The 14,792-nt window shown below is 42.7% G+C and overlaps 1 protein-coding gene across 1 annotated transcript in view; it reads right to left on the reverse strand.

Moving 5' to 3' along the window:
• Positions 1 to 14,792, reverse strand: part of ANP32B (acidic nuclear phosphoprotein 32 family member B) — a 34,240-nt gene continuing 19,448 nt past the window's right edge. The window contains 5 exon segments of the mRNA XM_049764628.1: positions 1 to 68; positions 2,218 to 2,299; positions 3,919 to 3,953; positions 7,176 to 7,365; positions 14,690 to 14,791. Of these exon segments, the coding sequence (XP_049620585.1) occupies positions 1 to 68; positions 2,218 to 2,299; positions 3,919 to 3,953; positions 7,176 to 7,365; positions 14,690 to 14,791 (477 nt within the window).

The raw sequence follows: 14,792 nt of genomic DNA on the forward strand, positions 1-14,792 counted from the left end.
TTAATCATCTTCTCCTTCATCATCTGTTTCTCTCTTCCTCTTTTCACCTTTCACGCTTTCTTCCTCCTCTGCACAGAAATACATAAAAATTAAAATCTCATTGAGACAAGTGGAACAGCCGAAGTTCTTGCTAACATCGGTATCAAACATAAATTTCTTAGTGGTGGAGGCAAAACTTTTCTATTTATAGCACACTGTTATTTAAAGGCATTAATAGTGTCATAAAACCAGAACCAAATACAAAGCAGTGTCTCAAATCACAGAAAAATCACCCACTTCCTCAATCTGGAGTTGCTGTCTTCCTGGTGTATTTTGTGTTTCTTACTCTTACTGGTTCCAAGGAGATGTTACTTAGTCACTGTGACATGTAACAAGCACTCTGGAGTGAGCTGGTCCGTGTTTTTAGTCAGGACTACTAACTGGCCTTTGTTTCCTCGTTTTTAAAAAAGGACAAGGGCAGGGCCTTGGACAATGAGTAAGGCCCTTGCCTTGCATACAGCTGACCTGGGTTTGATCTCTGGCACCTCATATGATATCCTGAGCATCATTTGGAGTAATTCCAGAGCACCAGAGTCAGGAATAAGCACTGAGCACAGCTAGATAATGCCCCCCAAACAAAAACAAATAAATCAAATGATGAAATGTTTAAATTCTTTTCTCCTATCCTTTTTTTGTTTGTTTTTTTTGTTTTTGGGCCACACATGGCGATGCTCAGGGGTTACTCCTGGCTGTCTGCTCAAAAATAGCTCCTGGCAGGCACGGGGGACCATATGGGACACCGGGATTCGAACCAACCACCTTTGGTCCTGGATCGGCTGCTTGCAAGGCAAACGCCGCTGTGTTATCTCTCCGGGCCCCTTTTCTCCTATCCTTTTGTAGATTTCTGTTTTCTTTGTGGTTGCTATGGGAACATTTAAAATTATTACAACTTCAAATACTTAAAAATTATTGCAATTTCATGGGGGCTGGAGAGATAGCATGGAGATAAGGCATTTGCCTTGCATGCAGAAGGTCAGTGGTTTGAATTCCGATATCCCATATGGTCCCGAGCCTGCCAGGGGTGATTTCTGAGATGAGCATAGAGCCAGGGCATGGCCACTGGGCGTGGCACAAAAACCAACCAACCAATCAATAAAGCTTAAAAAAAAAAAAAAGACAGGGGCCAAAGAGATAGCATGCAGATAAGGCATTTGCCTTGCATGCAGAAGGTTGGTAGTTCAAATCCCCAGCATCCCATATGGTGCCCCAAGCCTGCAGGAGCGATTTCTGAGCGTAGAGCCACAAGTAACCACAAGTAACCCCTGATCGCTGTGGGTGTGACTCAAAAACCAAAAAGACAAACTGTAGCAAGTCAATACCAGTTTTCTTAGCCCTCCTTAGGTATTTGAAACTATACACTCACTTATTTTTTCCAAGTAGGAAAAATTAACAATTATTTCATAAAATAACTAATCTGTGAGGCCGGAGAGATAGTACAGCGGGTAAGGTGTTGCCTTGCAAGCAACAGAATCCAGGATGGACAGTGGTTCAAACCCCAGCATCCCCACGTGGTTCCCCGTGCCTGCTAGGAACGATTTCTGAGCACAGAGTCAGGAGTAACCCGGAGTGCCGCCAGGTGTGACCCCCCACCCCTCAAAGAAAAAACCCACTAATCTGTGTTCAATATGTTCCTAAATCCTTGAAAGTAGGAACAAGTCTCAAATCCATTACAGTTGTAGCCAGTGTAAATCTAGTCCAGTGCCAGACTTGCAAGCAGAGGCTGAAAAACAGTCACTGTGCTCATGTGAAGGCCCTGCAGGTGCACCCAAGTGCTCTAAACCTTTGGATAAACAGCAAACATGGACTCTCACAACTTTTGGCAGCAACAAGGAAAAGAATACCAGACTATTGAAAATGATATATATCCTCCAAAGACTACTACCCCAATTATTAACATTGCTTTGCCTGGCAGTAACCTATAGAATAGTGCCTGAAAACCATAGGTAAAGCATGGGGATGAGGGTGGGACCCCATGCCATGTCCTAGTCACTGTGAATCCACATTAGAAGAATCAGGCCGCAAAAGAATGAGGGTAATACAAGACCAGAGACTATGGTATAAAGACCACCCAGGACACTGAATTTTCTTCTCCGTGGTTTCAAAATTCAAGATAGACATCATCCCTCCCCATCCTACTACACTAAACAAAGAGTACCAAAACACAAGCATTTGACCCACCTTCCTCTTCATCCTCATCCTCATCCTCATCTTCATCCTCATCATCTTCATCAACTTCTCCTATCCTGGCAAAATCTTCTTCCTGAAGAAGGGTAAAAAAGAAAGAGCATACAGTGTTACTCTGCAAAAGGCATGAAGTAAGAATTCAATCCCCAGTAGCAACAACAAAGAAATTCCTACTTTTGGAATTAAAATTTTTATTTAAACATTTTAATAGCATGTTAAGTTATAATGAATGCTCAAGAAATCATTCTTACTAGATTTGGGGGCCAGCGCTCCCCAAAACAGAGGTTAAGGAGCTTGCCTTGTACACAAGCCAATTTACACTGTAATAATCTGAGTGTAGAGCTAGGAATAGGCCCCCAAACAACAACAAAAAACCCACTTTAAGTTCAAAGCAAGAATGGATATTATTTTTTATCAAGATTGAATATATATATGTTTTTGGGCCACATCCAGAAAGCACTCAGGGGTTATCCTGGCTATGCGCTCAGAAATCGCTCCTGGGGACCCGGAGAGATAGCACAGTGGTGCTTGCCTTGCAAGCAGCCGATCCAGGACCAAAGGTGGTTGGTTCGAATTCCCGGTGTCCCATGTGGTCCCCCGTGCCTGCCAGGAGCTATTTCTGAGCAGACAGCCAGGAATAACCCCTGAGTATCGCCGGGTGTGGCCCAAACAAACAAAAAAAAAATCGCTCCTGGCAGGCTTGGGGGACCATTTGGGATGCCAGGAATTTGAACCTGGGTCTGTCTGGGGTCGCCTGCATGCAAGGCAAATGCCCTACCACTATGCTATCTCTCGGACCCTGAATAGGATATATTCTTATCAGATGTTGGCAAGCAAATTTTCATAGCTAAATACCATCCTTAGTATGGAGAAGGCCCAGGTTCAAACCCTGGCACGTGGAGTATTATGCATCATGGAGTGTTCCTCCATCAATAAAGAACCAAACCCCATTTATTCCACGTGTTTCATTTTGTTGAATACCTATAAAATTATAAAAATACTCAACTTCTCTAAAAGTAAAAATAAAACTAAACAGGCTAGAAAGATAGCTCAATTGGAGTGCATCATAAGTTCCACCTCCAGCACGACCACAGGAACAATCCCAAACAAGCTGGAAATGTCCCCGAACAGGTATAGTTCAAATGCCGAAACCAGGCAGAGTCAAACAAAAATAAAGTCACTCCCTTTCTCTCCTGTCTTGATATGCTTTCAGCTCCTCAGACTGTGAATGAACGGATTTTCAAAAAACTAGGCCACTTGTTCTTTTGGTTGAGGGGCCACACTCTTGCATGTGGATGTCCCGGGTTCCATCCCCGGCATCCCCATATCGTCGAGCATGCCAGGAGCGATTTCTGAGCACAGAGCAGGTGTAACCCGAACATCACCGGGTGTGGTCCAAAAACAAAGCCCCACCCCAACACACCACTAATATACAATTCATCCAATAAACTGAACAAGTACTGTGGCTGACTAATTTGCATTTAGTATTTATTACGTGGAGATAAAAAAGCTAAATTCACCAGATTGAAAATGGTCTGCTCAAGTTTATCACTCTCTTCAGGTATTACACACTTTTAGTAACAAATAAGTGGAGAAGCAAATAAATACTGACCTCTCCACTGACTTCATCTTCATCTTCTTCCCCTTCTACATCTTCATCTTCATCATCTTCATCATCAAACTCTTCTTCCTCACCATCCTCATCCTCTTCATCCTCTCATCTTCTCCTTCTGAAAAATTAAGGTTTACTTAATATCCTAGATGTCCTAGTGGGCACACTCACTAAAGTGATGAGCGCCTTAGATTGGTCCACAAGCAGACGCTGAGTCCGTCAACATCAAAATAAACCATGACCCTACAGCTTTCTGGCATCCCATATGGTCCCTGAGCCTGCCAGGAGCGATTTCTAAGTTCAGAGCCAGGAGTAAGCCCTGAGCGCCACTGGGTATGTCCCCCCCCCCCAAAAAAAAAAGCATGTGGGGAAGAGAGTTTGGGCCAAATCTGGCAGTGCTCAGGGCTTACTCCAGGCTCTACACACAAGGACCCACTTCTTTTTCTTTGGCGGGGGATCACACCGGCAGTGCTCAGAGGTTACTCCTGGCTTCACGGCCATATGGGATGCTGGGTTTCGAACCAATAACCTTCTGCATGAAAGGCAAACGCCTTACCTCCATGCTATCTCTCCGGGCCCCCTGGGACCCACTTCTGATGGGGCTCGGGGACCCCTAAGTGCTGCCAGGTATCAAATCCAGATTCTATGAGTACAGGGCAAGGACCAACACTGTATAATATTCTGTTTAAAGTTCTTTTCTTTCAAAGCACAGCGGTGTTTGCCTTGCAAGCAGCCGATCCAGGACCTAAGGTGGTTGGTTCGAATCCTGGTGCCCAGATGGTCCCCCATGCCTGCCAGGATCTATTTCTGAGCAGATAGCCAGGAGTAACCCCTGAGCACCGCTGGGTGTGCCCCCCCCCCCAAAAAAAAAGTTCCTTATCTTGGGGCCGAAGAGATAGCATGGTATGGTAAGGTGTTTGCCTTTCATGCAGAAGGTCGGTGATTCGAATCCTGGACCCCATATGGTCCCCTGAGCCTGCCAGGAGCGATTTCTGAGCATAGAGCCAGAAGTAACCCTGAGCACTGCCGGGTGTGACACAAAAACCAAAAAAAAAAAAAAGTTCTTATCTTGGATAGGGACACTAAGACAGTTAATGCCAAATCAGGAAGCTACAACAGTCTCTTAAACTTCTGAGCACAAATCAGTAACTTCCTAAGAGGAAGAGAGAAAGCATTGTCCAGGAAGTGGGCTCCAGAGTGGCTGAGAGGACCTATGTTGTTGCCTGCCCCAGGTGTCACATGCCTCTTGCCTAGTAGCCCCCTACTTCTCCAGTTCTGGATTCCTCCCAGGATATATACAGATTCCCTTCTGTCTCTGTGGTCCCTCAAACTGACTCCATTTCAGACTTCCACTAAGAGGAAGGCTTCTGAAGTATATTCCGCTTGCAACCTCTTTTTTAAGGTAATTTTAGTTGAGTCAACCTGAAATTACAGTCTACAAATTGTTCACCAGCAGTGCAGTACACATTTCCTACTACCCAAGTCCTAGTTTCCCTCCTGCCCACATCTATGGCAGGCACCTGTGCTTCTTACTGCTCAAAAAAATGCAACATGAAGGCTGCCAGCAACCAACATTGCATACTCATTACATGCTTAATTTTTTTGATTTTTTGGGCACACCTGGTGACGCTCAGGGGTCACTCCTGCAGGCTCAGGGGGACCATACGAGATGCAGGAATTAAAATTTTTATTCATTTTTGTTTAAAAAAATCCTTTCAATCCTATCAAATTTTCATGTGCCCTTCACAATTATACAACCCATGTTGTGGTAAACCCAGTTTAAGAAATGCCTAAATTTAGACAATCTTCCAAGAATTATCCTAAGCTCTTGCTTTGTGATTTAATTATTTATCATCACGTAATATAATAAGCCCTTCTAATCCCCCCCCCAACCCTTATTTTTACAATGTTTGACACACACATAAGGCCCCCATTTTTGTTTTGTGGCTATACCTTAAGTGGTGCTCAGTGCCATGCTGGGATTAAGAACCCAGGTCTCTTGTATGCCAAAGCATGAATTCAATGCATCTTGCCACCTCACTAGTCCTTTGAATATTTATTCCCTGACTATTTCTTCACCTCAAAGGAATCTAACTTGCCCATCTAATCAGCTAACTAGTCAGCAAGACGGCACAATGATCTTAAGAAAGTAAGGCATCCAGAGCCATAGCACAGAGGGTAGAATGTTTGCCTTGCACACAACCGACCCAGGTTCAATCCAAGGCATCCCATATGAGCCTGTCATCCTTGAGCCAAGGCATCCCTGAGCCTATCAGGAGTAATCCCTGAACGAAGGATGTGGCCCCCAAACGAAAAAGTAACTGTTAAACTACAAAAGAGAAATGGCAGACATTTGTATCAAGGTGAGCCATGCAAATTATGTCTACCACTTTATTAACTTTTTGTTTGTCTCTGCCCATAAAGTAGAGACTAAAAAACGTGTCAGATGGGGTCTGAGAGAATAGGGTGTTTGCTTTGCATATGACCAAAACCAGATTGAATCCTCTGCGCCCATATATCACCCCACAAGCATGGCAGTGATGATCCCTGAGAGAAAAGCCAGAAGAAAAGTCCCTAGCCCAGTGTCGCCCTGCAGAAAAAAATATACCCAAGTCCTACAGAGGAGGGCATGCACTGACTGTGGGAACCTGGGGCTCAATCCTCAACTAGCTATGCTTCAAAACAGAAACATTAACGAGACGTTTAATCTGCACTCTGACTAATGTAGAAACTAATCACTTTTACTCCATTAAACTAAAGGCCAGAGCTCTTCATGTTGGACATTATTCAGATAAACAAGTGCATTCAGGAAAGAGATTCTAAATACAAAGATTCCACATGTAGTGAGTACCTATTACCAAGTGCTAGGCCCTGTGAATAAAGAGGTAAAAGATAGTTTCCACCGGAGGTAATCACAGCCTAGACGAAAGGGGCAAGAACATAAAGACAATTGATGGCATCTTCTAAGAACCTAACCTAGCCTGCAGGTATTGGGAAATGCTTTCTAAACAAGTGCATGAACTAAGTTGGAAAGGTAGAAAGACATGACACAAAGATCCTTTAAGGAAGTGAGAACTTCAATCATTTGAAGTTCATGATCCCTAGAGGCTGCAAATTCAAGACAAATTAGCAACCATCTTAATTTTATATCACTTGAAAGCTATAATGTCCCCCAAACCCTGAAGAAGTTCCAAGACTCCAAATTTAATAGCATTAAATTCAGATCCTAGATACACAAATATAAATTTTTTTCTAAAAAAAAAAAACCAACAACAATAGTTTTATTAGAGTGGCAGAATAGGCATAAGTTAGTTCAATTAATGAATGTCACACTACTTACCTTCATCCTCCTCCTCTTCATCTGCACCGTCTACCTCAGTGTCTGAATCAGGAGCTTCTCTATCATCTCGGTCATAGCCATCCAGGTAGGTCAGCTGGGGCAAGAGCTTGAAGACACTCTCTCGGTAGTCATTCAGGTAAGTAACTTCACAGTTAAACAGATCCAGGCTTCTCAGATATCCCAACTTTTTCTGAATATAAGGTAAAACAAAGGAACATGAGCAACAAGTCCATCACCTAAAAAGGTAAAGATACTAGGTTCTGTTTTTAATTAGCCTTATACAAATCAAACAGCATTCTTCATATATTAGGCCACCATATAAATATATATATTGGTTTTGAGGCTACACCCGGCGGTGCTCAGGGGCTACTCCTGGCTCTGCTTAGAAATTAGTTCTGGCAGGCTTGAGCGACCATGAGAATAAACCTGGGTTGGTGACATGCAAGGCAAACACCATATAACAAATGGCCAATAAGAACGTGCTGAGTATGAAGAAACAGTCTATAAGTTAGTGTGGGGAAGAAATCCAATTAGTGCCCTTTTGTGGTACTTGAGATTTCTACTTGGGGACAAAGAAGTGCAAGGTGTGTGGTGTGGATATTTTCAAATTAGGAGAACAAAGGTAAACCAAGAGATGAAGCTTCATAAATACAAAACATTGTAATTTTTTCTCCTTTTTAATGTCTGGACATTGGCACATAACCAGATTTTCTTCTGAAATAAAATTGGTATTGGAGCTGAAGCAGTGGATAGAATATTTGCCATACACCTAGTCAGATTGGGTTCGAATCTCAGAATAGCAGAATCCTGAGCCTGTCAGGAGTAATTCCTATTTTTATTTTTATAACTGTTTAATTTTAATAAGGAGTGAGTTCTTATTCATGAACACAAAGTAAGCAGTAAGCACTGAGCACAACTGGGTGAGGCCAGAAAAATAAAAACCAAAAACCTAAATAAACTTCTGGTTTTACCATACTTGAACATTATGTTGCAAGTATCTCATTTATTTGGCACCTCAATTTCACCTATTTTAAAATTAAGACCTAGGGCCAGAGTGGTAGCACAGCAGGTAGGATGAATGATTTGTATGTGGTCAACCCAATTGGATCGCCAACATCCCATGTGGTCCCTGAGCACGCCAGGAGTGATTCCTGAGTGTAGAGCCCTAAGTACACCCCGAGCACTACCAGGTCTGGCCCCAAAACAAAAAAGGTTAGATTTGAAAACTTGGATAGTTTTCTGAGTAGTCAAAGTGTTACAAAAACGTCAATGTACTTTACTCAAATCTTCATGTGGGGCCGGTGAGATAGACAGCACAGTGGCAGGATGTTTGTCTTACACGTGGGCAACCCAGGACAGATGGTGGTTTGATTCACAGCATCCCTGTGCCTTGCCAGGAGGGATTTCTGAGCAAAGAGCCAGGAGTAATCCCTGAGCACCGCTGGGTGTGACCCCCCACCAAAAAAAACTTCTTGTGTCTATAACACACAAGTGTACCAGCTCTTAACTGTTTTGAAAGCAGGTAAAATGAGGGATTTTAAAGGCAGAGGGGACTGCAACACAAATTAAAACCACACCCTCAGAGAGGAAGAGGTGGCAGGCATGTAAAATGCATATACACAGTAAAGCATTCTGTTACCTTTTGTGGTATTATGTCTAGAGGTCATGACTATATAGAATGTGTTGTCTTTCCTTTTATTTATTATTTATTTATTTATTTATTTATTTTTATTTTGGGGCCACACCTGGCGGTGCTCAAAAATCGCTCTTGGCAGCACGGGGGACCATATGGGATGCTGGGATTCGAATCACCATCCGTCCTGGGTTGGTGGCATGTAAGGCAAACATCCTACCACTGTGCAATAGTTCCACCACCAGCCCCCCAAAAAAACCCTTAAAGGTTTTGATGCTTTTACTAGGAAAGCTGTTTCAACATTCCCAAAGACCGGCGAAATTATGGCCTAGGTCTGTTTTTGTAAAATGAGCTCTGTTAGAACACAATCACCTCCATTTGTGTATGTATTATATACAGCTTGTTTAGACTACAATAGCAAAACTGAGGAGTGGTTGTAGTGGAGACAGACCATAAGGCCTAGAAAGCCAAAGGAATTGGCTTTCTTTCATTTTCAGTCCCTTCAGAGGAAAGAGTCGCTGATCTCTGCACTTACGGAATTTTCATTTTCCTGAATAAAGAAAAGGTTCTCATCCTAGTTTTATTCTGAACAGCCCCAGAAACCAAGCCAGGCAGGGAATATAGAGCAATGTTATGGCAACAGGCAAATGTACATTCAAAACACAAAAAATGATCCAAGACTCTGCTTGTGTAACTCAATCCCGGGTTCTTTTCTTTTTTCCAACTTTTTTTTTTTTGGGGGGGGGCACACCTGGCTGCGCTCAGGGGTTACTCTTGGTAGGCTCAGAGAACCAATATGGGATTCTAGGGACCGAACCTGGGTCCAACCCAGGTCAGCCCTGAGCAAAACAAATGCCCTACTGCTAAGCTATCATATCACTCTGGCTCTTCTAATTATAGGGAGAGCAGCTTTTATGTCAAGGTTTCCTATTGGGCATGCTTTAAGTCCAGGATGACTTTTAGTCAAAGGGGAAATAAAGAGGAAAGGGGCTAAAGAAACAATTTAGTGGTTTGGAGGCCACTCTGTAAGGACCATAGCTAGAACCCCAAACCCAGTACCACAGGGCCCCTTAAGCACCACAGGTGAGAACCCTAAAGCTGGAAGCATTGCACTAAAACCACCTTACTATCAGACCTGGTTGGTCAATAAATAATCAAAATCCTAAGAGACAACTAACTTGCATGCCTAAACTTTATTTTTATTTATTGATTGATTCATTGATTAGTGTTGGGCCACACCCAGCAGTGCTCAGAGGTTACTCCTGGCAGGCTCAGGGGACCATATGGGATGCAGGGAATTGAACCGGGTCCTTCCCGGGTTGGATGCATGCAAGGCAAATGCCCTACCGCTGTGCTCTCTCCAGACCTAACCTGCATGCCTAAAACTCTTTCCACAAAAAGGTTAACATGGGGCCGGTGAGGTGGTGCTAGAGGTAAGGTGTCTGCCTTGCAAGCGCTAGCCAAGGAAGGACCTTGGTTCGATCCCCCAGCGTCCCATATGGTCCCCCCAAGCCAGGGGCAATTTCTGAGCGCTTAGCCAGGAGTAACCCCTGAGCATCAAACGGGTGTGGCCCGAAAAACCAAACAAACAAAAAAAAAGGTTAACATTATCAATTTAGGTCACTTTCATAAAAAGGGGGCCTAAAAATTTGCTTAAAGGAATAATCTTCATTTTAAGTTTTCCTTACAAAAGAATGCACAAACTCAGAGAGGCCAACCTGTTCTTTATGTACTGCTTAACAGCACCCCAGGCCCTTTCTCCAGTTCTGACTCTGCTGGCACACTGGGTCCCCGACTCCCATATCTGAAACCACATCTGGTGGGTATTCAGCAACGTCTTGAGAAAGGGTCCATTAACGAATATGCCAAAACATTTTACGCTAGGAAACAAGGAGCAAATGAACAAAATTCCAACTAACTGCAATACTTGTAAATGGCTTATTTATAGTAGTAAAACTGTGCTTTGAGACCCAAAATACAGACAGATTATTCAGAATCTTGATGTACTGGGTAAATACTACATTTTTAAAAAATCCACAACTCTGCCACATTAGAACTTTGATCTAAACTAATATTCTAGCCATAATAAACAGTAAACATTTTATTAACAATAATTTTGCTTGCCTTCTTAGAATTTAGAAGGGCTTTGGGGGATGGTTTGGATGGCCCAGGTCGCTTAAAAAAGGTGTCCAAGGAAGTTTGAATTGATGCCTTCTTTGTCTCTCGTTAATGTCCCTGTAGCAAGTAAAGGCATTCACAATCATTGCAATGACTGTTAAGAATTGGGCTCAAAGTAGATGGTGTTCAAAATATATGTGATTAATGAGAATGAGGATGGTTGGTGTTCTTTCCCACTAAAGTATACTCTCAAAAGTCAAAATGAACCCAAGCTTCCCCCCACTTAATCTTTACCTTCACCTACAATTTTATAGTTGAATCAGGACTATTATTCTAGAAGCCCATCTAGCACCCAGAAATCTGAACAGCTAATGAGATATAAAGATATCCAGGCTTTCTCAGACAGACTGTGAATGTAGTACATGGCGGCACTAGGTAGCCAAGTGTGTTTGTGTGTGACTCTGGACAAGGGACCCAGTCTCTCCCAAGCCTCAGCCTCCAAAACTGCTTCCTACTGTGTAAAAATGTTTCTCCAGGATCATGTATATAAAACATCCACTACTGCACCACATAACGAACAGACCCTCCAAAAACAATAAGCCCAAGAGTACTATTTCTTTTTCTTCAGCATCCTGGGGGACTCTTACTTTCACAGCCTCCGAATGGCCCTCACACATTAATAACCAGATCAGAACGATTCAAGCAAACAAAGCCCACACAATATTTGCTTTCTGTTTCTGGGGTAGTCTGTAGAAGACTCATATTACTATGAGAATAGCAAAATCCTGTGATCTAAGCAGAGAAAGATGCTGTCGGCCCCCGTGTACTACTACTTATGTGCTTATGTGCGATGAATCTGAACCCTGAGTTGTCCTTAGAACAAAAAAACAATGTAAGTCAAATGCAGTTGTCTGACTAAGACTATGAGAAGTTATCTGATTTAGATGGGGGGATGGCATACCCAGCGGCACTCCAGGTTACACCTAGCTCTGCCCTCAGCAATTATTCTTTGTAGGCTTGGAGACCATATGGAATGTCGGCAATGAAACCCCAAGTCAGCCACATACAAGGTAAATGCCCTATCCTCTGTGCTGTTGCTCCAGAACCTGGTTTAGTATTCTTGCTAGAGTTTTCAGTTTAGATCAATTTGGGTATGGACTTGTATGAACTAAATCTATCAATAAACAGAACAGATCCGCAAAGGGTGAGGATGGGTGGAAATAGTGGAGTTTGGCTGGAGAGATTAGTACAGTAGGTGGGCCACTTGCCTTTGATGCAGATGACCTAGTTTCAGTCCCCTCACCCTCCTCCATGGTGCTCTAAACCTAGCAGGAATAATACCCAAGTCCGGAATAAAAATAAGAGCCTGAACACTTCCAGGTATGGCCAAAAAAAAAAAAAAACCCACAAAACAGTGGAGTTAGAAGTTAATCCCTTCTCTATTTACTGTACAGCAGTTTAGAAATGAAAAAAAGAAAGTTTTCATTTTTGGGTCACACCCAGCAATGCTCTCTTTATCACTAAAGGACAGAATTCTTGGACTGGAAAGGACAGGGACTTGGTGTGACCTACCACACCCACTATTACTGTCTCTTCACTAGGTTCAGTGAGGATACAGGAGGCAAAATGTTGATGTCCTTGAATATGGCAAAATTCAGCAAATATCTGCCTAAGTATTGAAATTGGGGCTTAGAGACAGACTAGAATTAGTAAAAAAAAAAAAATGAGGATGTTTAAATTAGTTGGATATACCACTAAGAAGGGCAAAAATCATGGGGCAAAAGCAAAAAACAGGTTCCAATTTTATTAGAAATATGAGCTGGGGGCCCGGAGCAGTGGCGCTAGAGGTAAGGTGTCTGCCTTGCAAGAGGTAGCCTAGGTTTGATCCCCCAGCGTCCCAAAATGGTCCCCCCCAAGCCAGGAGCAACCCCTGAGTGCCAAATGGGTGTGTCCAAAAAACAAAAAAAAATATGAGCCTGAGCATGGTTCACTTCAATGAAATGTAAAAATGAAGGGATTTGGCTAAATTACTTATAAAGACATTTGGGGTAGCTTCAATTAGAGGAAAGCAAACCTGTTAATTTTGTCCAAAAATTAAAAACACCCTTCACATTCATTAAAATAGATTACAAATCTTTATCTTCCCAAACTGCAATCAGTAATATATAAATGCTAATATTTGGGGGAGGAGTCACACCCGGCAGCACTCAGGGAACTCCTGGCTCAATGCTTAGAAATCACTACTGGAGGCCGGGTAGGTGGCGCTGGAGGTAAGGTGTCTGCCTTGCAAGCGCTAGCCAAGGAAGGACCGCGGTTCGATCCCCCGGCGTCCCATATGGTCCCCCCAAGCCAGGGGCGATTTCTGAGCGCTTAGCCAGGAGTAACCCCTGAGCGTCAAACGGGTGTGGCCCAAAAACCAAAAAAAAAAAAAAAAAAAAAGAAATCACTACTGGCAGGTACAGGGATCCATATGGGATGTCGGGAATCAAATCACCATCCCTCCTGGGTTGTCTGCATGCAAGGCAAATGCCCTATGCTGTGCTAGCTATCTCTCCCCGCCCCCTAAAATAATAATATTTAATTCCTCATATCACAAAATACAAGACAGCAAAAACTTTAGGGTGCTGAGAATCTTAAATGACCCCCCTCAATCTATGTTTGCCCCAAACAGAAATGATGCATACATTGATATATTAAACAGGTTTTGAATTCAGTTAGGCTTATTAAAATAGATCCTAGCTGAGGCCATAGATAGTAAAGCAGGTAAGTACTTGCATTGCATAGGCATACTGGGATTTGACCCTTGGTATCTCTGGTACCCTGAACCTGCCATCAGTGATTCCTGAATGCAGAGACAGAATAACCTGAGTATCACCAGGTCTGGCCCCCAAAACAAAAATATAATGGATTCTACTACTCTTTATCACATAGAAAAATCTATCATCCAACAATCTTAAACTTATAGATCTCTTCCAAATGGCAACCAAACAGATTAGACTAGGAGTCTTCCCACACCACATTGTAACCTCAGTCCAGAGCACTTTTCTGGCTACTTAAACTTCTACATGGCCCGGGCCTCACTGACAGTTTCCCTTCAAAACAAATTAAGTGGTGTCCCTTATTTTATTTTTACAACTTCTAAGTGAGATGGTGTAGCAGGAATACTGTATTCCTGCTTCATGAGAGAAAACTGAGGCCCAGAGAGAAGAACTAATTTGCCCAAAGTCACACAGCCCAAGTCTATATAAATTGGCACTTAAGGACAACATTCCAAAGCTAACCAAGAAGTTTGAGAATTTGGTGCTTCTAGTATGCGAAGCAGTGGTCCAGCGAGAAAAAGAACCCAAACATGCTGATACTACCTTTTGATCATTCTGTTTCCGTGCAGAAGGTTACCCACCCCAAAAACAAAAAGCCTCTTTCTATTAAGTACATGATAGAGAAGAGACTACTCAACTGGGAAATAGATTCAAGGTAAAGTACTTATAGTTATTTATATCAATTCTTAAAAGGGCCAAAAAGAAAAAAATCCCTCTCAAAGAAGCTCTGTCACAACATCACATGGGGAGAGCAAAGCCAAAGGGGACACAACTGGACTTCTGCTAAAATACAAATAGTGGCTCATGGAATGTGTGGTTCATTTCCAGCACCACAAAAAAAGAACACACAAAAGTACTATTATCATCATTGTCAATCACTGTCCTCACAATTATGAAAATGAACATGACCAAAATCTTCTGGTTTCAAATTGTCAATTACTTACCAAAGGTTCTAAGGTGCTGATATCTTTCAGCTTATTTCCACTTAAATTTAGATGCGTAAGATTTGAAGTTTTTCTGCTAACATGTCCAACACCTCCAAACACT

This window comes from Suncus etruscus, chromosome 1 (assembly GCF_024139225.1).
Source record: "Suncus etruscus isolate mSunEtr1 chromosome 1, mSunEtr1.pri.cur, whole genome shotgun sequence".
NCBI lineage: Eukaryota > Metazoa > Chordata > Mammalia > Eulipotyphla > Soricidae > Suncus > Suncus etruscus.